The sequence below is a fragment of the Rutidosis leptorrhynchoides genome, chromosome 2 (assembly GCF_046630445.1).
Source record: "Rutidosis leptorrhynchoides isolate AG116_Rl617_1_P2 chromosome 2, CSIRO_AGI_Rlap_v1, whole genome shotgun sequence".
NCBI lineage: Eukaryota > Viridiplantae > Streptophyta > Magnoliopsida > Asterales > Asteraceae > Rutidosis > Rutidosis leptorrhynchoides.
In genome coordinates this window covers 700,064,797-700,089,501 of record NC_092334.1, presented here as the reverse complement: position 1 = coordinate 700,089,501, position 24,705 = coordinate 700,064,797, and the positions used below count along the sequence as shown (strand labels likewise).

General features: G+C 34.5%; 1 protein-coding gene across 1 annotated transcript; it reads left to right on the top strand.

Moving 5' to 3' along the window:
- The first annotated feature begins 5,825 nt into the window (after positions 1-5,825).
- Positions 5,826-9,460, top strand: LOC139894118 (uncharacterized). Its single transcript, XM_071877319.1, has 4 exons — positions 5,826-5,958; positions 7,028-8,218; positions 8,293-8,382; positions 8,799-9,460. The coding sequence occupies exons 2-4, from the start codon at positions 7,040-7,042 to the stop codon at positions 9,237-9,239; spliced, it is 1,710 nt and encodes a 569-aa protein (XP_071733420.1). The 5' UTR covers positions 5,826-5,958; positions 7,028-7,039; the 3' UTR covers positions 9,240-9,460.
- Positions 9,461-24,705: the final 15,245 nt, after the last annotated feature.

Sequence of the window (24,705 nt, the reverse complement as noted above, 5' to 3'; positions counted from 1 at the left end):
CATTCATAACAAGTACCCGGTTTTGGTGCATTGGGCACCTTTTGAGCGACGGGGACGGCACTTCTACAATCGTTGGCCACATGACCACCCCTTTGGCACCGATGGCAAAATAGATTGCTACATTCACCATAGTGGTGTTTGTGGCATTTGTTGCAAAAGGGTTTATGTCCGCCATAAATTTTCTTGGCGTCGGAGGTGAAAGGCTTTTTGGTGAAGTTGTTGTTGTAGTTGTTGCTTGATTGGGGGGCTTCCCATTTTCTTTTGTTGCCGCCCGATTTATCCTCGGCCTTAGGTGCCGGAACTACGATTTCGTCAACCGTTTCGATCAATTGGCGGGCCATGTTCAAAGCTTGTTGTAGGTTAGCGGGTTTGGATGACATCACTCCTTGTTTGATGCTCTTTGGAAGACCATCCATATAGAGTTCAACCCTTTGAGATTCGGGGTTCACGAGGTTGGGACACATCAAGGATAGCTCGGCGTATCGTTGATTGTAGGCCTTGAGATCGTTTCCGACCGCCTTTAAAGTTCTTAGCTCTTGTTCGAGCTTTCAGGTTTCTTCACGAGGGAAAAATTCGACGATCATCCTCTCTCTCAAATCGGTCCAAGAGAGGGCGTGAGCTTCATCGGTACCCACCGATTGTACATACGTGTTCCACCACGTGAGGGCGATACCGACAAAGGTGTGGGTGGAATATTTGACTTTATCTTGGTCCCGACAACCGCTTATGCTAAAAACGGCTTCCGTTTGTTCGAACCATCGAGTGAGCACAATCGGTCCCCCGGTTCCATCAAAAGTGTGAGGTTTGCACCCCGTGAAGGCTTTGTAGGAGCACCCTTCGCTTGAGTTACCGGCCCCTTGATTGTTGTTGTGGTTGTTGTTATTGTTGGAGGAGTGATCGGCCATGGCCGCTTCCACGGCGGTGGCTATCATTCGTTGTAGTGCTTGTTCGGGAGTCTCATGGCGTGGCACACGACGAGGAGGCATTGTTCCTTCAAAACACAAGAATACCGTTGATTAGTATTCTTAATAATACTAACCATGATATGGAATAAGGATAGAGAGAAATTTTCCTTGACTCGCCTTAAATTCTTTATGTCATAATTTCGGAATGTTCATATGAGTCACCGTAATATAATCCCGGAAATTATATTACCCTAATTCATATGTGCATTCGACACTAATTCATATAGTCAAGGTGGCGCGTCAATTGAATCAAGTAACGTGAGATTAAGATTGAATAAGAATTAGATATGATAGACGAGTTCGACTATAATGCACAAGTAGTCAAGTAATTCCTACTTCAAGTCTATATGCCAGTTGTAGTCTAGACTCACTAATGTACCCTATGACTCGGGGTTGACACCAATGAACTCTAAATCCCTACAACCAACGCTCTGATACCATCTGTAGCGACCCGACCAAATCATGTTTGACGGCGCCGACTACTTCGGTCCCGTTGCGTGGTCATAAGTCCTTATTATGACGTTTGACCAAAATATGTCGCATTCATTTCATAAGTAAAAGGATGTTTCCAGTTTACAAATGTAGTTCAAAAGACTAGTTACATTACAAAGTTTAACGTACGAATGAAACCTATGCGACACAATTTAAAGTAGTCAAAAGAAGATCCAACTATGCATGTATACTCGACATCCAAGCAAGTATCAAAAAGAGTGCGGAAGCATGTATCAAGTAGCTTTCAAGGACCTGAGAAAACATATAGAAAACTGTCAACGAAAACGTTGGTGAAATCATAGGTGTTTTAGTAAACGTTGCATTTGAACCACAAGATTTAATATAATATGATTATCTAAATCATTTGCATTCCAAAGTTGTTATTTGTTTCGCGGGCACCCAATTATCAAACTTAACTGTTTTTCACCCTTTGCGTAGTGTTAGAACATACACTAGACCCGAAATTATATTTCATCCGCTAACGGTAGCGAACCGTCCGAATGAGGCTCGTCAAGCCCATGTGATCACATAATATAAGTTCACGTTTACACCCTGCAAGTGTAACTAATGATAATTGAATTGAGGCTTTTTGTTCAAACCCGTACGTGGAATGTTCGTTTTCGTACTTGTGTTCAATGTGTAAAAGTATGATACGTATATGTTTCTCATCCCATAGTTTAAAGCGTAAAAGTTGTTTGAAAGATGGGACTATGATCTCACCTTGAGTGCACGTGTGAAAAGTACTTCACAAAGTAACGTGTGCGAAGGATAATGCTAGTCTTGACCTAAACAAATAGGTCGTATCAATAACGGTAAACACGATAGGTCAAAGATGTTTAATTAGTTCTATGGCTCGTTACGACTCGATTATGTAGCATGTGAATCAAATTGTCAAGTTTCATGCAAGATACAAGTATAGAAACAAGTTAGGAAGGTTGCATAATCATTTGGTTAAGTTTGACAAAAAGTCAAACTCTGGTCTGTCAAAGTCAACGAAAAAGTCAACACGTTCGGGTCGGGTCCCGAACTATTTTTCTGAGGTTTTTATTCATATATAAACATGTTAGAACAAGTCCCATGTGAATCAGAGGTCCATAGGGTGCCAAACATTTTTCATAATTTGACCAAGGAGGTCAGAACCTGACCACGGCTTAGGCCGCGCCGCGACCCAGGATTGTCGCGCCGCGACAATACACGGGAGCTGGTACCTGGTCAGTCTCAAATGTCCAAGTCTCAATTCCAAACACTTTCAAGCATAACTCGCAAACCGCTAATACTTAGAACTCGTATCTTATATCGTTAGAAAGGTAATTTGACAAAGAACACAACTAATTACATTTCACCAACCAAAAACGTTATTTGTAACAATCGGCTTTCCAAAGTAAATGATCAATTAATGCACACATTAAATACTCAAATTTGATAAGTGCACATTTATGATTTGGGCATTTAATGCATACATACAACATGCCGTTTTGTAGATAATCGAGCATACAATACAACTAACTACTTACTAACAATAGTTCATGGCATTCAATGCATCAAATATTCATTTCAAGCTTATCAAACCCTAACCCGAATTCACCAAAATCACTAATCAAGTTTATGGAGTTTTCTCAAGCAACCTACACATCAAATTGAAGCTAGTGATACTAGGAACACATTTAATACATGCATTTATAACATTTAACAACATTCAAGCAACCAAATTACCCAATCAAACACACCAAAGTTCATATTCAAGCTAGTTACTTCAAATAACGAAATCAAGCATATAAATCATATAATCATGTTAGACTTGAGCCATAGACACTAATTAACAACTTTATAAGTTAAGAACATCAAGAACACAAAATCTAGTGATTTTAGAAAGTTACCCAAACTTGATGAAATCGGTATGGAATCGAAGAGGAAGATGAGAGGATTCCGAATATGCAATTTGTTTAGATGGATGCTTGCTCGATTTGATTTGGATGATGAATCCTTGAAGTGGTGTTTGAGAGATTTGGTGAAAGTATTAGAGAAAAAGGAAAAAGAAAAAGAAAATAAATGAAAGGATGAGGGTGAAGAGTTGACTAGTTGACCTAGTCACCTCTTTGCTCTCTTGGCAACAATGGTCCCTCTAGTTTCATTCGGGTGCATGAATTACCTAAACGAGATATTTAAAACGCGTATCAACGGGAGATGTTATAAACATATAACGGACTTTAAATAATTAAACGGAAAAGTAAACAGAAAAAGGCGGGATGTTACAATGTTGATCAACGTCCGACTAGTCCCGGACTAATCTCCGTGTTGACCAATTCGTCCCTACAGAGTCTCGACTGACTAGTCTGACTAACGACTTTTCCTAACTTGCCCGTGATACACGCCCCCAACTCTGTTGGATGTTAACCTGCCTGAAAACCTATCTTGAACTTCAGTTGCTCGTCACCCTTCCATCTAAAACAAGAAAATTCGAATCGTGAACCTCAAACATATTCTAAATCTTTTGTACTTCTCGCATACAAACGAACAATTTTTTATTTTCAAAAACCAAAACACTTTAATTATTGTTGTTGTTCACCATTGAGACCAACATTCTTTCTAATGAGGGACCGTGGAGTTTGAACCTTCGAAAACGGAAGGAAAACCAGAATCCGACGATGGAATACGAATTTGTGTCGACGAACCACCAATCTGACAAAGTAATATTCGGAGCAGAAGCATTATGTTCATTGAAAGGTCTTAAAATATGGGCAGTTAAGGTTGATTTGTGAAATTTTGGGAGAGTGAACGGAAGTTGATCGGATAAAGGTAACTCACCAAAGATGGTGGTTGTGATCGTTGTTTTGGAAAGAGGAGGAAAATTAACAAAATTAGGAAAAAAGTTTGAGTAGTGTCAGAGGGGGCCACCGCCCTCAATTGACATTTATCATCGAATAAGCCACCAGAGGAGAATAAGAGGAGGAAAAAGAAGGTTTAGTGGTGGAGATGGGTGGTGAAAGTGGGCGAGAAAAGTTTAGCTAGAAAAGCTATCGTTGAAAATGGGGGTAACGGTGAAAGGGAAATTGTATGGAGAGAACTAGAAAAATTTAGTTATATATCATTCTTCATGTGTCTCATAATAAATGTTACTATATTTTTACTCTTGGAAGCTTTTTTTCAATCACAATTTATTTTAAAATATTTTTGTTTGTGTTATATGATATCTGATGTAAATTATATGAATGACTTGAATTTTAAATGTTTTTTCGTTTGTATAAATGTCATCAAATCAAATATACTATATTACACAAAAAATAAAAATAAAATAAAGTTAAAGATTAATTAAAAAAACTCAAAAGTCAAAATAAGACAATTATTTTAAAACAATTATTATGAGACATATAGAATAATTTTTGTTTAATCTTAGTCATACTTATTTTTTTAACAAAATTTTACTGTCACATAACTCTTAATTATTTCAATATGGTGTTTGATTGGAAAATTTGAAATCATAAATGTGTTTGGTTCACATTTTGTAAGATTTTTAAGTTCTACTTTAAAATAAAGTAAAATGTAAAGTGTAAAATATAAAGGTAAACGTAAAATTCACATATACGGAGTAAATAAAATGTAAACATAAAATTATAACACGTAAATATAAAACATAAGAAAAAATAATATAAAAAGTAAACAAAAAACATAAACGTAAAATGAAAACTTATGAAGTTATAATGCAAATGAAGAGTTGTAATCCCTTGAATTCAACAATTTCTTGAAATCAAACGCACCAATCAGAGCGTGACATGTGGCGCAACAATCACATGTGATTAAAAAAAATTATTTAAAAAAAAATTCGATTTTTTTTTTAAATTTAGCATGTCAAATATTGTAAAACTCAATCATATGTGATTCTGCATGTCAAATCCAATCACATGTGATTGAAAAAAGAAATTCAAATTTTATTTTTTTCTGAAATTTTTTTTTTTCAATTTTTCTTTTTCAATAAAATGTGTTTGAATTTGACATACATTAAATCACATGTGATTCTACATGCCAATCACATGTGACTATAAAATCCAATCACATGTGATTGAAAAAAATGTAATTTTTTTTGAAAAAAAAATTATATATATTTTTTTCAATCAAATGTGATTATCACACCACATGTCGTACTCTTATTGATTCTTTAGATCTCAACTTAAAATTTGAATTCATTTAAAAATTTCTTTGTAAATATCTCATTTAACTAAAGAGAAATATATGATCATTAAATATCTCATTTATACAACATACAATTGTTTTAAAAATATTTTACATTTATGTACATTTAAAAATCCTCGTACCAAATAATTGATGAAACCAAAACGCAGCCGTTTCCAAGAGTTTTGATGCTAAAGAAAAATAAAATTACCAGAAACCTCTGCCATCGCTTACTACTTCACCTAACCTTCTCCGTCAAATTACCGTATGTCCATTACGACTGTCACTACCGAAACCCTAGTCCGTACAACACCACTTAATCAAGGGACATAAGGTATGGTTCCTAACCCTGGATATAATCTTATTGTGTAACTATATAATGTATGAATGCATTAAAATTTTAATTTGTGCCTATTGTGTAAAATAAAATAGTTTTAATTTAGAATCATGCATTTAGATCATCCTTTTGATGACTGTATGTTAGAGGTAGAATGTGCAAGTTAAGGGTAAAAATTTTCCTCAATATAATTTGCTCAATCTAACTTATTACTACAGTATAACAATATTGTTTTGTTTTTGCTATCAAAGTTGCTACAAATAGAAGTTTTTTTAGAATGGGCAATTTGTAACTTTTTTTCTGTATGTTTTATATAATAAACGTGTTAATCAATTACAGAATGATTGAACAGGTTATATAAATTCAATGATATTCCTGTATTCTGAATCTGATAATTTTTAAAACCTAACCAGATTTATTCGTCAATATGCATTAGAAATTAACTATTTGCCACTTTCAATTCGTTACCCGTCTGCTTTTAAAACCTAACCTGATTGACTCATCAATAATTAAATGGGGCAAAATTGCCACGTTTGGTATCTGCATGCATCAGTGCTGCAGAACTCGGGAGTACTCAGGAAAAAAATGCCTCCCGGTTGCTAAGTCCAATTACTCAGATTACTCGGTTAAACTCGTTCAAAACTCGGGACTACTCCGTCAAAACTTGGTCAAACTCGGCCAAAACTCTGGATTACTCGGCAGATCGGTCAAAACTCGTTCAAAGTCAAACTTGGTCAGCATCCGAGTATCCCTGAGTTGCCGAGTACTCCCTAAAATTCCTGACCGAGTCTTTTTGAGAAGCGATATTTGCAACCTTGGCACACATGCAGCCGCCCTGTACTCGATAATCTTGATTGAGTTTTAGGCGAGTTTGACAAAGTTTTGACCGAGGTGACAAAACTCGGTCAAAGTCAAACTTGGTCAACGTCTGAGTATCCCCGAGTTGCCGAGTACTCCCTAAACATTTGTGTCCGAATACTCCTCGAGTAGCGTTTTTTGCAACCTTGGCACACATGTGGATTCATATGTATCCTTTTACCAATAATGTTGACGTGTTTGATTGTAGATCGGTTAAGTAATGGGCCGGACAAGGGAACGAGCCTGGAGAAACGGAGAGATATTACCGAAGAAACGAACACTATCTATAAACATGAGAGGTCCTCCTATAGCCTACTTCCATTCTAATTACAAAAAACAAAAATATAATAATAATAATAAACGTACCCCCAAACGGAAACTATTTATGGAAAGAGGGTTCAAATGGTCTGAATCTAACTCACACGAATTTCCTGATACTTTCAATCGAATTATCCAAACTCATAACTGGGAAATGTTTTGCCAGAACCCATCTCCTGTTTCAATTCCATTAGTCAGAAAATTTTACAACAATTATGATTTTACAAAACCCGATTCAGTTAATGTTCGAGGTGAAATAGTAGATGCAACTGCATCGGCTATCAACTCTTTATTCTCTCTTACCGATCATCAAACTACTATGTTTGAAGAAGCTTTCGTTTTACCACTTCCCACAATAAGGGACATTGCAAAGGAGTTGACTGGAAGTCAATCATCGTATTTGTCTTTCGGACGTGATTCTCTCAAGGCGGGTCTAGATATTTGGGTTGACTTTGTCAAACACAACTTTTTCCCTTTGTGTAACGATAAGATATTGCAACACGATGTAGCTGTTTTGTTGTACTGTATTTTGGTTGGAAAACCTATAAATGTGGGAAAAGTGATAGCGAAACAAATTGAGGATTGTGCTAGACGAGATGAAGGCGAGTTGTGGTTTCCTGCTGTTATTACGCGATTATGTGAACGGCATAATGTTCACCAATCAAAGGTTGACAAACGGGTCCAAAAACCTTATCCTCATCTACCTTTGGGTCCGGTCGAACAAACAGTGCAAGATAACTGTATTGAGATTGATTCAGATCAAAAAACAAGCCAATCGGATCATGAGACCGAGTCAGATCAAGAAACAAACCAATCGGATCATGAGATTGAATCGGATCAAGAAACAAGTCAATCGGATCATGAGACCGAGTCAGATCAAGAAACAAGTCAATCTGTTAATGATATTGAGTCTGATCAAGAAACAAGTAAATCGGATCATGAGATTGAATCACATCAAGAAACAACTCAATCAGTTCATGAGATCGAATCAGATCAAGAAACAAGTAAATCTGTTCATGAGATCGAATCGGATCAACAAGCAAGCCAATCAGATGATGTTTCTTCGTCTCCTGTAACTAATGCAAGTCATCTTAAACCCTACTTCTCTAATAACAAATATGATGTAGACTAACATGTATTGTTATACCGTTTTAGGTATCATGTGATGATGGAGATGAACTCCTAAACCTCGATCAGGAACAACAACCGGACCTAGTTGAAACTGAGTCTCCTGTGTCAAATATTGTATGTATCTCCCTACCTATTTTTATATTTTTGGAACTCGCTTCACTCATCTTTTTGTAAAAGTTTATGTCCTTAAAATTTATGGAAAAACTAACACCAAATTTACCAGTAACTTAACCAAGGTTGCGAAAATCGTTACTCGGGGAGTAATTGGTCGGGACTTATGAGGGAGTAATTGGTAACTCAGGGTGTAATTGGATATTGACCAAGTTTGAGTTTGACCGATTTTAATCGAGTCATCCGGAGTGATCGCTGTTGACCGAGAATTGACTGAATTTGATTAGTTGGATCGGACCTCTCCAAAAACTGAGTATTCGTCAAGTATTTCCTGAAAATTTCTGAGTTCTAGAACACTGTACCTAACCCAGCCCGACCCACCCAATTTGCCACCTCTTATCTATATATATTTTGTACAGATGGAACATAGTTCACCTAAAAAGGTGTCGTCTCCACAACAAGCTGTCAAGCAAATTCAAACCGATGATGCTATTGACAAAATAGACGAAATTGAGGTTCATGTGTCACATGCAGAGGCCGCCAACGTTGATGTGTCATGGCTTCGAGCTCACTTGGAAGCCATTCGCAAACAAAAGGAGACCATGAAAAAGTTAAGTTTGCTTATGGAAATGAAAGTTAATACCATTTTGGTTAAAAAAGCTGCCCAAATGGATTTAAGAGAGACTTCTGGCGAGCTGTTAGCTGCACAAGAACAATTTGAAATGGGTGAAAGGTGTGCAGAGCTGCTAGTTTCTGCACAAAAACGATTTGAAAAGGCTGAAAGGTGCGCGAGAGTACTCCGTTTTGTTGAAAGGAAGCTAGATGACGATATCTTGGAACTCAAGGTTGAAAAAGACTAGTTCGAAAAAAACGAATTTTAAGCTGGTGAGAACATGCTTTGATGCATGAGGTTTGGGGACTATGTTTTGCTTATAAGTTGTAACAAATGGGTATATATTTTATTTTGTTTGAATTAGTATAGATGTAGATGTGTAGATATGTAGATATAGTTCATAGTAGATCGTGAGGGTCATGCACTTATGCCTACACCCAGATTTTGTACCTTCTGTTTTGTCTAATGACTGGGAAACCTTATATAAAAGTTTATGTTTGTTATGTTTATTAGCGTTTAGTGCTTATGTTACATAGGTTTTCTTTGCTAGCTGTGTTTGACATTTTTCTACGTTCCTAGCTTATTGTGATCCGCCATGTTGGCTGGACATTTTGTTTTAGGTCTGTAGCTTTTGCCCTTTTTTTGGACTCCTTGTGTAACGGTTGTACCGGTTGATCTTCGGATCCATTATATGTTATCGTTTTTTTTTAGACAAAAAAAAAAAAAAAAAAAAAAAAAAAATTATCCTAGCACTTTGAAAAACTGAACCTTTCCTCAAATGATGAGAAATTTAAGCAAATACAAATAATGGAGCAAATCGACTATAGTGTGAGATGCACAAAATGAGTTCCAGTTAAAAAAAAATGGTTTTTTTTTTTTAAATTGGTTCCTCTTCAGTTTTTTTAGTTTTTTTTTTTCGGAATCATTAAACCTAGACCCCGATAACCTTCGTAACCAAAGCGTCATGACAACATCCAAAGGTCACCCTTGAACTTTTTTTTTTTTTTTTCATTTTTCCGGATTCGAATTCCGTTTTTTGTTTCGGTTTTGACTTTGTTTTTTTTTCATATTCGATTTCGGTTTTTTTCGATTTCAGCTTCATTTTTTTCAGATTCGAATTTTTTTTTTTTTTTTTTTGTAGCCATGTAGTTTACCAACTATGTACATATAGTTTCAGGACCTATGTTCTGAGGCGAATGTAGCATGTATAGACTATGGGGTTCAGTAACACCATTAGGTTGAAAATGTTTTTTTATAAAGTTGCACTTAAACACTAAATTTCAAGATTAAACTCCATCAATTTTTAAAATAAATGGTTATGTGGAATTAAACAAACATTCTTTAGAAATAAACTTTACAAAATATCACTCAAATAATATATGTCATCCTTTTCCCCATCTATACATTCATTCTAAAAATGTCCAAGTTTGTGACACTTGTAACACTCGATGGTACTTTTATCAAAGGAGTATCTCTCATGTCCTCTACATCTGCTTTGAACCACCGCGTCCTCTTCTCCGAGCTCTAGAAGATGAACCAATTTTTTCTTGTTTCCTGTGATCATTCGCCGCTCGTGCACCAAAAATATAAGTCATGACCTCCCGTGAGCGTATTATATGTTGGCCTTGACATTTACCCCCAACCCCCATATTGCTTTGACTTTTCTTACAATTTCTAGAAAGCTTGACTTTGTGAACCACTACCCTAACTAGACTTATTACTTTTGTCCAAGTCACGAGTTCTTTGCATTTTTTTACGTGTTAAGTTTACATGACTGATGACAATGAATCAGGAGCGCTATGATATCAATGGTCCCGAAGCACCGATTTCATTGGAAAGTGGAAAAGTGACTAAAATATGGGCACTACCTGTTCTAATATTTGCTTATTATGAGTCTGGTCTATGTGCCGCTATCAATAGAGGTATTTTGTATTATTCATCTCGTAAAAAAAACCAATCTTTTATTAGCTTCTTATGGTACATTATTCAATTGCAGTTACAAACAACCGGATATGCTTTTTGAACGAGTCTGCATATGAATTCATTCGAACTATTTATTACAATCGATATGACAAGTCACTAATTACGGTTTCAAATGTTGGTATAAACCCACGTACTCCACCATCTACGTATGCATGCAGATCCACAAGATTAGAGTGAGTATTCAACTATTTTATCTTTTACACATCCTTTCGAGTCGGTTGGGCAATGAGTCGAAACGGGTCATATTCTTTTACATTTATAATTAAGTTTTATATTTGTCATGTATAATAAAATATAAATTAATATTAATATGCATAATAAATGATAGAATCATGAATGATTTCATTAATATTACACGTATGAAATATGTTGTGATCTTTTATGCTTAATTCATTTGACACATTCACATGACCCATTAGACTCGTATCAATTTATAGAGCTTTAGGACTTGATAGCCATTTGACCCATTTTTTTATATTTTTTATATGACCTAATAGGTTGGAGAAAAATCCATTCGGCCTTTTTTTTAATTTTTGATTTACATTGCCAAGCCTTTTTTTTTCTCAAGACGTGATTGACCCGAAAGCTTTGACCCAATTGACCCAAATTTGAGTATATATGGATTTCAATTGTCAGGCATAGTTACCACACAATCAATATTGATTGCTTACTAGTTGCCAGACATGTTTTGGCTCGAGAAAGTATTTGATTTTTTTTTACTTTGACCTTGACCAGCTTTAAAGCGTTTTTTTAGCAAAATGAGTTGGGAAAGTCCCAAACCGACAACTGAATTTTACAACAATGATGCAAATTAATTCTTATATTGATATATTTTTTTGTTATCGAACCTACTATTTGATTTATTCAGTTTTGGCTTGGACTTAAAAAATAATCATAGAAGTAAGCAATGCCCAAGACCCATTTCTCAATTACCAGCTCATTCGTACAACTTCGTGTGCGTTTAGATAATTTATGTGCAGTTTATGTCGTGACATGTGTGAACAATGTATTCTCAACCAATGGTGAAGCCAGGTTTTAAAGATGAGGGAGGCTCAATGTCATCGACTTATCTAGATAATCTCCTTGTGCGACACTTAGTCACTACTAAGTCAACCTTACTCGGACCTTTCTATAATTTAAATAACCAATTGAGAACAAATGAGAATAAAGGAAAATACTTATACTGATTGAGAGTTTTTTAGAAGAGGGAAAACAAAAAATTGACGTGTGTTGTGGAAAATGAGATTACCCATATTTATGATACTCTTACTACATAATAGATGAATAAGATCAAATGATATGAATGACTAAGATCAAAGTATTAGAAACTTCAAATATATTACATAATTCTTGAGATATCTATAATGTTTTTATCATTTTAAAGATGAACTAAGGAGAATTCTAGAAAAACTTTCATGAAATTCTTGGATCTTTCAATTGTTGGTTAAATATCACAATTTGGCTCAAGCTGAATGGGTTGATCCACAAGCTTAGTGGGTTGTAACAACAGCTAACAGTTAAATACTTATAATAACAATTCTATCTATAAATTGTAGCAAAATATTATATTGAGAAAATAAGTTAACAATTATATTCGTTTTAAATAGAATAAATATATGAGCCAAACCAATAAATATATTTTATCAAATATAATCTATAAAAATTAGTCAATTTTGTACAAACACATACATTTATCACGAACTAGTTTGTCGATAATAGTTAAATATATATAATTAGTTAACTATTCATATAACTTACAATAAAATACAAATTTTTTGAGAAAAATCGTATCTTTGGTGTTAATAGTTGAACGCGGTTACGCTTCTTGAATATAAAAGAAATTATAGTAATTAAACCATCAATTTCTCTTTCGGTATAAAGAATCAAACAAATTTTAAGAGTAAAATAAATATCAGTAATCATAAAATGGTAACACTCCATTATTTGCAACAATTTTCATTAGGAAAAATACATCTAAATAAAAAAAAATTATAACTAAGACTATCTTATCTTATTTTATAGATGTAATACAAACAGAATTATTACATGCAATGATATTTTTTAAAGAAGAAAAATTAAAAGGAAAACTTACAATTGAAATTGATTAATTGCATATTTGGAGAGAAGTTAATTGCTCCTTAAAGTAATGCTAAAACGCAAAAGGAAATTAAATTTCAATATATAATGGCTCGGTAAATTAGATATAATTAACGTATAATAGGATTGTTTACTCAATATACTAGCATTTGTTTAGATGAGATATATTCTGTGCAAAACTCAACGTATAATTGGACTCATTTTAATGTAGTTGAACTTAGTAGTATATTAGATATATATAAAACACGATTTTTTTAAAAAATCGTAATTTTAATAAGATTTCTTGCAATAATAGAAAAAGTTTTTTTTTTTTTTTTACATAAATGGTAAAACCAAAGTTTGAAACTTCGGTTTTGCCAAATGCGAAGTTTCAAACTTCGGTTTTGCCTGATCTGTCAGTCGAACCCCTAAACCGAAGTTTGGAACTTCGGTTTTGGCCAAATCCAGAGTTTCAAACTTCGGTTTTGTGTATGCTGCATTTAAACCCTAATTTACTTAATAACGCTTAGATTTGATAGTAGTTATTTTACAGTTATTTACGCTACTATTACCTTAAATTTAATAATAACATTACATACATTAAAATATTAATAGTAGTAATATGTAAATACAAATTTTTTGAACAAACACTTTTATTAATAACAATAACACGGTTACATTTTTTATTTTTTTTGAAAATAAAAATACATAACTAAAAATAACACATAGAATTTAACACATAATTAAATTAGATGCAAGGAAAGAGGTTGATTTTTCACAATATAAGCAGATGAAGTAATCGCTTGAAGATGAAGCTGAGTTCAAAAATAGGTTGAAGATGAAGATTTGTGATGGAATGGCGATGGTGATGGTTTTGATGAAATAGAAATGGCGATGGTGATGGAATGGCGATGGAAGGGTGTGTAGTTTTTTTCTTTTTTAGGGTTTTTATGAAATTGGAATGGCGATGGTGATGGAACTGGCGATGGCGTATAAGATAAGGGTTTTTGATTGAAGTGCACTTTAAAATTTAAATTTTTGATTGAAGAGAAAGAGATGGATATGGCGTGCAAGATATAGGTTTTCTAGGTTTTTATTTATTTATTTGGGAAACAGAGTAAATTTTGAACTCAGTAAATGATGAGTGTGAAAGAAAAGGCGGCTTAAGTGTACCTTTTAAAAGATTTAACCTACTCCGTATTTATTTGACATTATACATATCCAAGTATTTATATTTTGAATAAACTCTTCAATTTTAGTGACATCATCAATTATAAAATTAAAATGTAATTAACTTAATGATAACATTATTATTTTAGAACTTTATATACTATATGATGACTATATATATAGATATATAGATATAAATTTTAGATTATAGATTTTTTTTAGATAAAATTTACAAAATATCATCACTCAACAAATAATTGATGAAACCAAAAGGCAGCCGTTTTCCAAGAGTTTTAATGCTAAAGAAAAATAAAATTACCAGAAACCTCTGCTAACCCCTACCACTTCACCTAACCTCCTCCGTCAAATCGCCCTACGTCCATTACGAGTGTCACTACCGAAACCCTATTCCGTACAACACCACTTAATCGAAGGACATAATAAGGTAAGGTATGGTTCCTAACCCTGGATATAATTTTATTTATTTGAATGCATGTGTTTGGTGTGTAACTATATAATATAATTATAATGTATGTTTGTATCAAACTATAAATCGAGGTTATTGTTTAAAATAGCTCTAATTAAGAATCATGCATTTAGATCATCTTTTTGATGAGTGTATGTTAAAGGTAGAATGTGCAAGTTAGGGTAAAGATTCTCCTCAATATAATTTGGTCAATCTAAATTATTTCTTTAACAATATTGTTTTTGTTATCAAAATTTGCTTTTGGAATGGGAAATTTTTAACTTTTTGTCTGTATGTTTTATATAATAAATGTGTTAATAAGTTTAATAAATACAGTATGATTGAACAGGTTATATAAATTCAATGATATTCCTCTGATAACATAACATACAGTAAAACCTAACCTGATTGACTCATCAATATGCATTAGAAATTGACTTTGGGCCACTTTCAATTCATTTACCCGTTTTCCTTTTACCCGTAAAACCTAACCTGATTGACTCATCAATAAGTAAAAATGAGGAAAAATTTCCACGTTGTGGACATCAGTGTTGCATGAGTTACTATTGATATGATATGGGTTGGTGTGTATCCTTTTACCAATAATGTGGTCGTGTTTGATTGCAGATTGGTTAAGTAATGGGCAGGACAAGGGGACCAGCCTGGAGAAACGTAGAAATATTACCGAAGAAACGAGAACCATCTATAAACATGAGATTCCAATCTAAATACAAAAAACAAAAATATAATAATAATAATAGATACACCCTTAAACGAAAACTATTTATGGAAAGAGGGTTCAAATGGTCCGAATCTAACTCACACAAATTTCCTGATACTTTCAATCGAATTATCCGAACTCATAATTGGGAAATGTTTTGCCAGAACCCGTCTCCTGTTTCAATTCCATTAGTCAAAGAATTTTATGACAATTACGATTCTACGGAACCCAATGCAGTTAATGTTCGAGGTAAAATAGTAAATGCTACTGCATCGGCTATCAACTCTTTATTCTCTCTTACAGATCATCAAGGTACCATGTTTGAACAAGCTTACACGTTACCGCTTATCATTGCAAAGGAGTTGACTGGAATACAATCATCAAATTTGTCTTTCCGGCGTGCTTCTCTCAAGGTGGGCCCGGCTATCTGGTTTGACTTTGTCAAACACAACCTTATCCCATTGTCTGACGATAAGATTGTGGAAGAAGATGTAGCTGTTTTGTTGTACTGTATTGTGGCTGGAAAACCTATAAATGTGGGAAAAGTGATATCAAAACAGATTGAGTTGTGTGCTAGATTTAATAAAGGCGAGTTGTGGTTCCCTGCGATTATCTCGCGATTATGTGAACGGCATCATGTTCGCCGAAGGAAGGTTGACAGTCGGGTCCAAAAAACTTATCCTCCTCTATCTTTGGATCCGGTCAAACAAACTGTGCAATATAACTGTATTGAGTTCGATTCAGAACAAGAAACAAGCCAATCGGATCATGAGATTGAATCGGATCAAGAAACAAGTAAATCTGTTCATGAGATTGATTCTGATCAAGAAACAAGTAAATCTGTTCATGAGATCGAATCAGATCAAGAAACAAGTGAATCTGTTCATGAGATCGAATCAGATCAAGAAACAAGTGAATCTGTTCATGAGATTGATTCAGATAAACAACCAAGTCAAGCGAATTATGAAAGCGAATCAGATCTAGAAATAAGCCAATCAGATGATGATGAGACTGAATCAGAGCAACAAACAAATCAATTGGATCAAGATTCTTCGTCTCCTGTAACTAATGTAAGTCCCCTTAAACGCTATTTTCTCTAATAACAAATATGAACAATTCGTCAATAATAGTAAGTAGACTAACATGTGTTGCTATTCCCATTTAGATATCATCTGATAATGATAATGGTGATGATGAACCTTTAAGTGTCGATCAGGAACAACCGGAGTTGGTTGAAACTGAGTCTCCCGTGTCAAATTGTGTATGTATCTAACCCCTTTTATTACTGCTAATTGTATGTATCTAACCTCTTATAATTTGTTAAAATGGGTTGCCTAAGTTCCTGTTGACATTTTCCCATTTTTATGATTTATATAAATATAAATATAACTAGAACTAGAACTTGAATGTTAAATACGATTACAAAATCGAAATTCACTTGGTTATAAGGGGATACAGAAGAAAATAGAAAAACTAACCCCAATTTGACCAGTTACCTAACCCAGCCCGAACTACTCTATTCGCCACCTCTTATTTATATCTACTTTGTATAGATGGAACAATGTTCCCCTAAAAAGGTGGTGTCTCCTCAACATGGTGTAATTTGTGTTCAAGGATACAACGTGAAAGAAAGTGTTGCCCCAATTCTTGAAGCCATTTTCAAAAAACACGGTGACATTGCAGCTAAGTGTGTATCCAAAAAACCTTCTGTTAGGTCATTATTTCTCGAGGCTATCTGTGAAGCTGTCAAGCAAATTCAAACCAATAATGCCGTTGAAAAAATAGACGAAATTGAGTTCCACTTGTCGCATGCAGAGGCCGCCAACGTTGATGTGTCATGGCTTCGAGCTCATTTGGAAGCCATTCGCAAACAAAAGGAGACCATGAAAAAGTTTAGTTTACTTATGGAAATGAAAGCCAACACCATTTCAGTTAAAAAAGCTGCCCAAATGGATCTTAGAGAGAGTTGTGCTGAGCTGGTTGCTGCACAAGAACGATTTGAAAAGGCTGAAAGGTGTGCGAGAGTACTCCGTTTTGTTGAAAAGAAGCTTGATGACGATATCTTGGAACTTAAGGCTGAAAAAGACTAGTTCGAAAAACAGCTAATCATATAGGCTAAACATGCTAGACGCACGAGGTTCGGGTTTAAGTCCTGTTCATGACAAGTAGGTAGATATATATGAATGATTAGAAGATGTATATATAGTGACTACACCCCTATTTTGTATCCATTAGTTGATACTTGATAAGCACCTTATGTGTTGTCTAATGGCAGGGGAAACTTTAGTTGAAAGATGGGTTAAGTTTTTCTATGCAAGTACTTAAGAATAGGCCGTTTATGTGATCCGTTCAATACTTATCACTATCACTACGGATCTTAAAACGAATGCAATTATATGAATGAATAGAAACAAGAATAGCTGGTGAGCGCTTCGCTGCTCTAATTTTTTTATCGTGTTTATAATATAAAATGTAAATGTAAATATTAATGTAAAGATTGCAAAATAACCTTTTACTAATGGGAATATAATAATAAAAAAGTAATATTAATGAAACACACCATTCGGGTTCAATTCCTGGTTGTCAAATTGTTTAAAAAGGGAGTGTGACTAGAAGGGTGCGTATAATGCGCAATTCACCCGGTACTAGGTCTCGCATTCGGGGGGCTTGATTACCCGAGGTTTTACCTTCTATGGGGGAGCCAATGGAGGCGTTCATAGAAAGGTTTCCTCGCGTACAAAAAAAAAACAATAACAATGACTTCGATAATACTAATTATAATAATTATAATTATAACTATTATATAATAATAATAATAATAATAATAATAATAATAATAATAATAATAATAATAATAATAATAATATTTTGTAGTAATATTATAATAATAATAATAATAATAATAATAATAATAATAATAATAATAATAATAATATTTTGTAGTAATAGAAGTGGGTATAAAAAAAGAATACAATAGTAACATAAATAGCCCACCTTATTTGACTAAAGAAAACTTAAAAAAAAAAAAAAAAAAAAAAAAAAAAAAAAAGATGTTAGCGTGAACAGTTAAGTCGGACCGATTGAACTCATGGTAAATGATATACGGAGTATAAGGTAACTAGCTTTTAAGTGCCCGTACGTTGCACGGCGAATCTTAATTAAACAAACTGGAAACGTTTATGCTATATCAATTAACGGTATGATAAAGAGAGTATCATAAGTATTGTTGTAGATGAAATAAATATAATTTGGTTAATTTTTTTGCTTTACACAAAAAATATAGATTAAGACTACTAACTCCGACATTAACAAAACACAAAACACATGACCAATAGTAGCAACTTCATATGTAAGTACATCACCTAAAGTTGCATAACTGAAATAGCACTCAAAAGTAAAAGCACCCAAAAGTTGAATTTAGGGTCACCAAACAACATCTCAAAATGAGACATAGCAGGTATCACAACCATAGCTTGACTCGTTTCCATCACCGAATCGGGTTCTGATATAACCGTATCAGACACACTTCACGATAGTTGGATGATGTCACATTGCCCATGTGCAATTCTGGCATGAAAAGCTTTCAACAGCCATGATCTCTGAGCAATATAAGCACCTTATTATTTATTTTAATCATAATATTAATCCCGAAAAATTAACAAAAACCAAAATAAAGCAAAAAAAAAAAAAAAAAAAAAAAAAACAATATACATAGCACCACTGTTGTAAACGGCGTCCGTTGCGTCCGTTGCGACGCCCGTTGCGGCGTTTTGGCGACTAAACCGTTTCGACCCCGTCCCGTTTTCTTATAAGCCGGTCAACGGTCAAAAGTCATGTCAAGTGCAGGAAAAATTGGGTCAACGCCGGTCAAAAGTCAGAAATTCTGTTAAAATCGGTCATAAGTCGGTCAAATCAATCAAAATTGACTTAGTTTAGTATTCCATTTTGTATTATATTAATGCTAATAGCAATTATAGGTACAAACTTGTCAACGAAAGTTTTTTAGTTCTAAAATATGTGTATATATATATTTATATATATAAAAGTCAACATTAGTCAACATCCGTTTCGACCCCGTCTCGGCCCCGTTTTTTCCGTTGCGACATTTTGAGGTCGCTACCGTTTCGGCCCCGCCTCGCGTCTTTTTCAACCTTGCATAGCACACACATGCGTGTGTGTTGATCGATACACGAATAAATAATTGTATGGCTAGTAATCTAGTATATGAATGGTAAGCATGTTCCATTTAAAGGTTCCATGCAGAGTGCATCAAATCACAAAGTGAGCATATATATATACTCGAATATATGAACATATACTTAATGTACATTAATATGGCATAAACATATAACACCTAAAATGTGTGCTATTACAATATCTTGAGGAGGAAAAGACATACATTAATTATTGCACAGAAGCACAAAGAACATTGCAAATTAAATACAGCGGGAACTTGAATCCCACAAAAAGACAAACCTTATGCAGAGAGCTAATTCAAAGTGGCTGGTTTTGCATTATCAATTCTAAAACCAACAATTTGACAATTCATGATATAACAACTTCACTTCTAAAAAACAGTTGTACCTTGACAAAAAAATTAAGACTTTATTGTACTAAGCAGATTAATGGTAGACTAACCAGTCTCTTTTTAGCCAAATTATTTGGTTCAACCCAGTGGCCGATTACAGATGAAACATAACCCGTTTCGACTAAATTATACAAAACACGAAATAGCACCCAAATAGTTAAAACAGCGAGACACTGAAATGCATAAAACAGCAAGCATGGATAAAAGCAGATTACAATGAGAAAGTCATAAAGTTACAAAACAAACCGTATGGTGCAGAGTGGCTCTGTAAAGACAGGTGCAACGTCACAGACGTGTACATCAAATACTGTTTTGTTACAGTTGGTTAGTTACATTCATGCTTTTATGTTTGTGTAGCTAGCTAAATGGGCGGGTCAGGAGGACCATGAAACATATTAAAACGAAACGTTCAAATTATTATAAACAAAATGATTAAACATCAAGTCATCAAACATCACTGATACAAATCGAAAACATATACCTGAAAACCTTTGTAAAAACGGTGGATCACAAGAATACGCTTTTACCCGCTCATCACAACATTTGTGGTAATGAATGTGGTTATCAGAAGAATACGCTTTAACCCACTCATCAAACCGAAATGTTGCTGAACAGTGCTTGCAAACACCATTACAATTTCCTAAATCCCGATAAAATTTAGTACACCTGTAATAAAACATAATAAAAAAATATCAGTATACTAAGTAAAAAAATAGTCAAAGAAGCTGATAAACACAATAAGATTGGAGAACAAAGTTAAAGTTATCAGAGTCCTCATCTAGATAAAATTGCAACCGAGTAAAAAAGGGTAATCCAAAAACCGATCTTGTTCAGGTTTGAAATTTGTTTGAAATTTGCTCTCATAATCAAGATACTTGCAACTGAAGGTGCCAATTCTTTTGAATCAAAAGCTTCACAAGCTTTAGATATATCAGTTATTGCATCACTCATGTATGGAAGAAGAATATTCTACTCTTCAAGATCAAGAAAAGTGTTATGAACCTGGAAAATTAATATCATAATGGATAAAGATATAAGAATATATATATATATATATATATATATATATATATATATATATATATATATATATATATATATATATATATATATATTGCCAAATAGTTCAACTGAAAGATTCATAATGATAAGATCATGTATCAAATAAAATGTACCTTTGATTCAAAAGCTGATATAGTATTCTGAATCATTCCAGACACTTCATCAAGAGAGTGACTTGAACTTTTTTCGTCTCCCACCTATTATGAGAAACTTAGTGGATAAGGTAGTAGCATAATAGAAAATTTAAATTAATAATTTACCTAACATGATAAAAGATAATTTACCTTTGCAAATTTTCCACTTGAAACATAAGTGAAACCTTCCAGAAGGCTGGCATGTGATGGATAATTACAGCAGTTAATCTTCGTATGTATTTTCCTCGAAGAGCATCGAGTTCTTCGGAACCCGAATCTATTGGTTGTGAATCTACCTTCGACGAACCATTCATAAAATCGACAGGTAATAAATATAAAAAAAATTAGGACGTAGGTGATTAGATAGATACATCAAAATTAAGACAGAGAAAGAAATAGACCAGATGCAACCGCCAACCCAGCCTGACCCATTTTGACACATTATCAGATCAGGACAGTTTGACCATCTTGCCACGTCATCAAACTTGCCCAGCATGTCCAAGCAATTCCCTTGTTGAATAATACATCATCCATGGAGCATTGTTACGGAAGTTTGCTATTAATCCACCTGCAATGCATGGAAATTTTTTCCAAATTTGATAATGTTGTGTCAAACTGGATCTCTTTCAAAGTTAAAAATGTAGTACTAATGAAATATCTACCAAGATTAAAATCAAGCCACCACTAAATACCATTTGGTAAACAAACTCAGGCATAAACACAATAAGAGTTTCATTTATCCAAATCATTTGGATTTGATTCCATGAGTTGTATTCTTATCTTCAACATTTCGAATAGGTGAAGGTAAATAGGTCAAATAGATTGTTTCAGGAAAACTGTAGAACTTCCACAACTAACTAAAAACATAAAATTAGTCACATATCAGCACCAAAAAATCAATGTGAACTTCGTAAACAAATCTAACCAAGTCTAACATGACCTGAATTGTTAACAAACTTCATAAATAAAGAACATACATGTCATCATATAATATTAAATGGCCAAAATAAACTCCCAGTGCATATGAGACTTCAATTACCATATGTATAAATGACATTGCAATATTTAGAGCATACATCAAACCAACAACTTAAGACTAATATATTAAACTTAGTGTCAAATTAATATTGATTAAGAGATGCAAGTAATTTATTCAACATGGTGTATAAGAGTTTCTTTTTAATTTTATTTGGTTATCCCAAAAATGCAATTCATAAAAACTGAGTATAAGAGTTCGTATAGACTTATAGCATTTTAACCTTTTTGACAGTAAATATTTTATGGCTTAAATCCCTTCATCCTCATACCACTATAATTAATAGGAGTGATCATATACATACAATAAAGCTTAAATCAATCAGCAGTAAAAAGAACATATAATTTGGCGAATAATGAATCGTATAAAAGGTTGATATAGAAGTTGAGTCCACCTTGAAATGGCAGTCGTAAATCTTGAGCATCAGCTGGTATACTTTGATGTTCATCCTTGATATTTACAGGATTGCTAAAGCTAGGGAGCGTAGGAGGAGGGATATAGATAACATCAAGTTCATCAAGGATGAAGCCGGTCAAACCATAGTAAAGGAAGACGAAATTAGGAAAAGATGGGAAGGGTATTTCCAATCTCTTTTCGTGGGTGAAGGACCCGGGCGCCAAGAGGACCCGCAGGACTTGGGAATAGGACATTTCCAGAACAACAATTTCTGTAGGAGAATCAGTCAGGAAGAAGTAAGATCGGCACTACGAAAGATGGGTAGAAACAAAGCTGTTGGACCAGACCAGATCCCAATAGAGGCGTGCTGGTGCCTAGGTTAGGATGGTGTCAGGTGGTTGACGTGTCTTTACAATAAGACGCTTAGAAGTTATAAAATGCCTACGGAATGGAGACTCAGCGAGATTATCCCCATTTACAAAAATAAAGGGGATGCCCAAATCTGTGGTAATTATAGAGGCATAAAATTACTTAGTCATACTATGAAGCTTTGGGAGAGAGTGATTGAGACTAGACTCCGACGCGAAACTACGGTTTCCGAAAACCAATTTGGTTTCATGCCAGGGCGCTCTTCGATGGAGGCAATTCATATTTTAAGAAGCGTTATGGAGAAGTATAGGGAGAAACAAAAGGGTCTAGAGATGGTCTTCTTAGACTTGGAAAAGGCCTATGATTGCGTACCGCGAAAGTTGATTTGGAAGACCCTTAACGTTAGGGGTATCCCAAGTAGATATATTAGAGCTATTATGGATATGTACGATGGGGTGAAGGCCTGCGTTCGGACGCCTGTGGGAAACACAGAGTATTTCCCGATAGAAGTAGGGTTGCACCAGGGATCGGCCCTTAGTCCTTTCCTTTTTGCTTTGATCCTCGACGAGCTGTATCGAGGAATACAAGAGAACATCCCTTGGTGTCTGATTTTTGCCGATGATATCGTGCTTGTATCAGAAACAAAGGATGAGCTTAATAGAAGGCTAGAACAATGGAGGGAAGCCCTAGAACAAAATGGGCTACGGATCAGTAGACAAAAGACGGAATATCTTAGTTGCGAATTCGGTAGGACTGATGATGAACTTAATGTTGGAGGGAACATCAGCATTGGGGACCAGATCTTGCACCCACAAGAGTCGTTTAGATATCTAGGCTCGGTCCTCCACAAATCAGGGAGGATAGATGAGGACGTGACTCATCGTATTAAGGTAGGTTGGTTGAAGTGGAGAGCAGCGAAAGGGGTTTTGTGCGACAAGAAGATACCACTCAAATTGAAAGGAAAATTCCTCAAGGTGGCAATCAGACCTGCCATGTTGTACGGATCAGAATGTTGGCCAATGACGAAGGCCCAAGAGAGAAGGATGGAGGTGGCAGAAATGAGGATGCTTAGGTGGACGTGTGGTAAAACCATGCTAGATATGATACCAAATGGTGTGTTTAGGGAAAAACTTGGAGTCAGTAGCATCATCGACAAGCTAAGAGAAGAACGACTTCGTTGGTTTGGGCATGTGATGAGACGACCACGTATTGCCCCGGTTAGGAGAGTTGAGGCACTCACGGTAGATGGTGTAAGGAGAAGGGGTAGACCTACTCGTAGGTGGATGGATAGACTAAGACTCGACATGAGGGAGCTTTCGTTGACCGAGGACATGACTTTTGATAGGGATGCGTGGAGGGCTAGAATAAGAATAGTTGAGTAGGGCTACTTTTATTATTATTATTGTTATTGTTATTGTTATTGTTATTACTGTTATTACTGTTATTACTGCTATTACTGCTATTACTGTTATTATTCTTACTATTACAATTATTAGTATTGTTATTGTTATTATTATTATTTTTTGTATCACTATTATTAATTATTAGTGTATTAGTATTTGTATTACAAATATTTATTACTATTAATATTTATATGAACTATTATTATTACTATTATTTGTATTACTATTACTATCGTTTTTATTAGTTTTATGTATTGTTACTAATAGTATTAAATGAGTATGTTTTTGGTATCTTTGGTTTTGGATGTA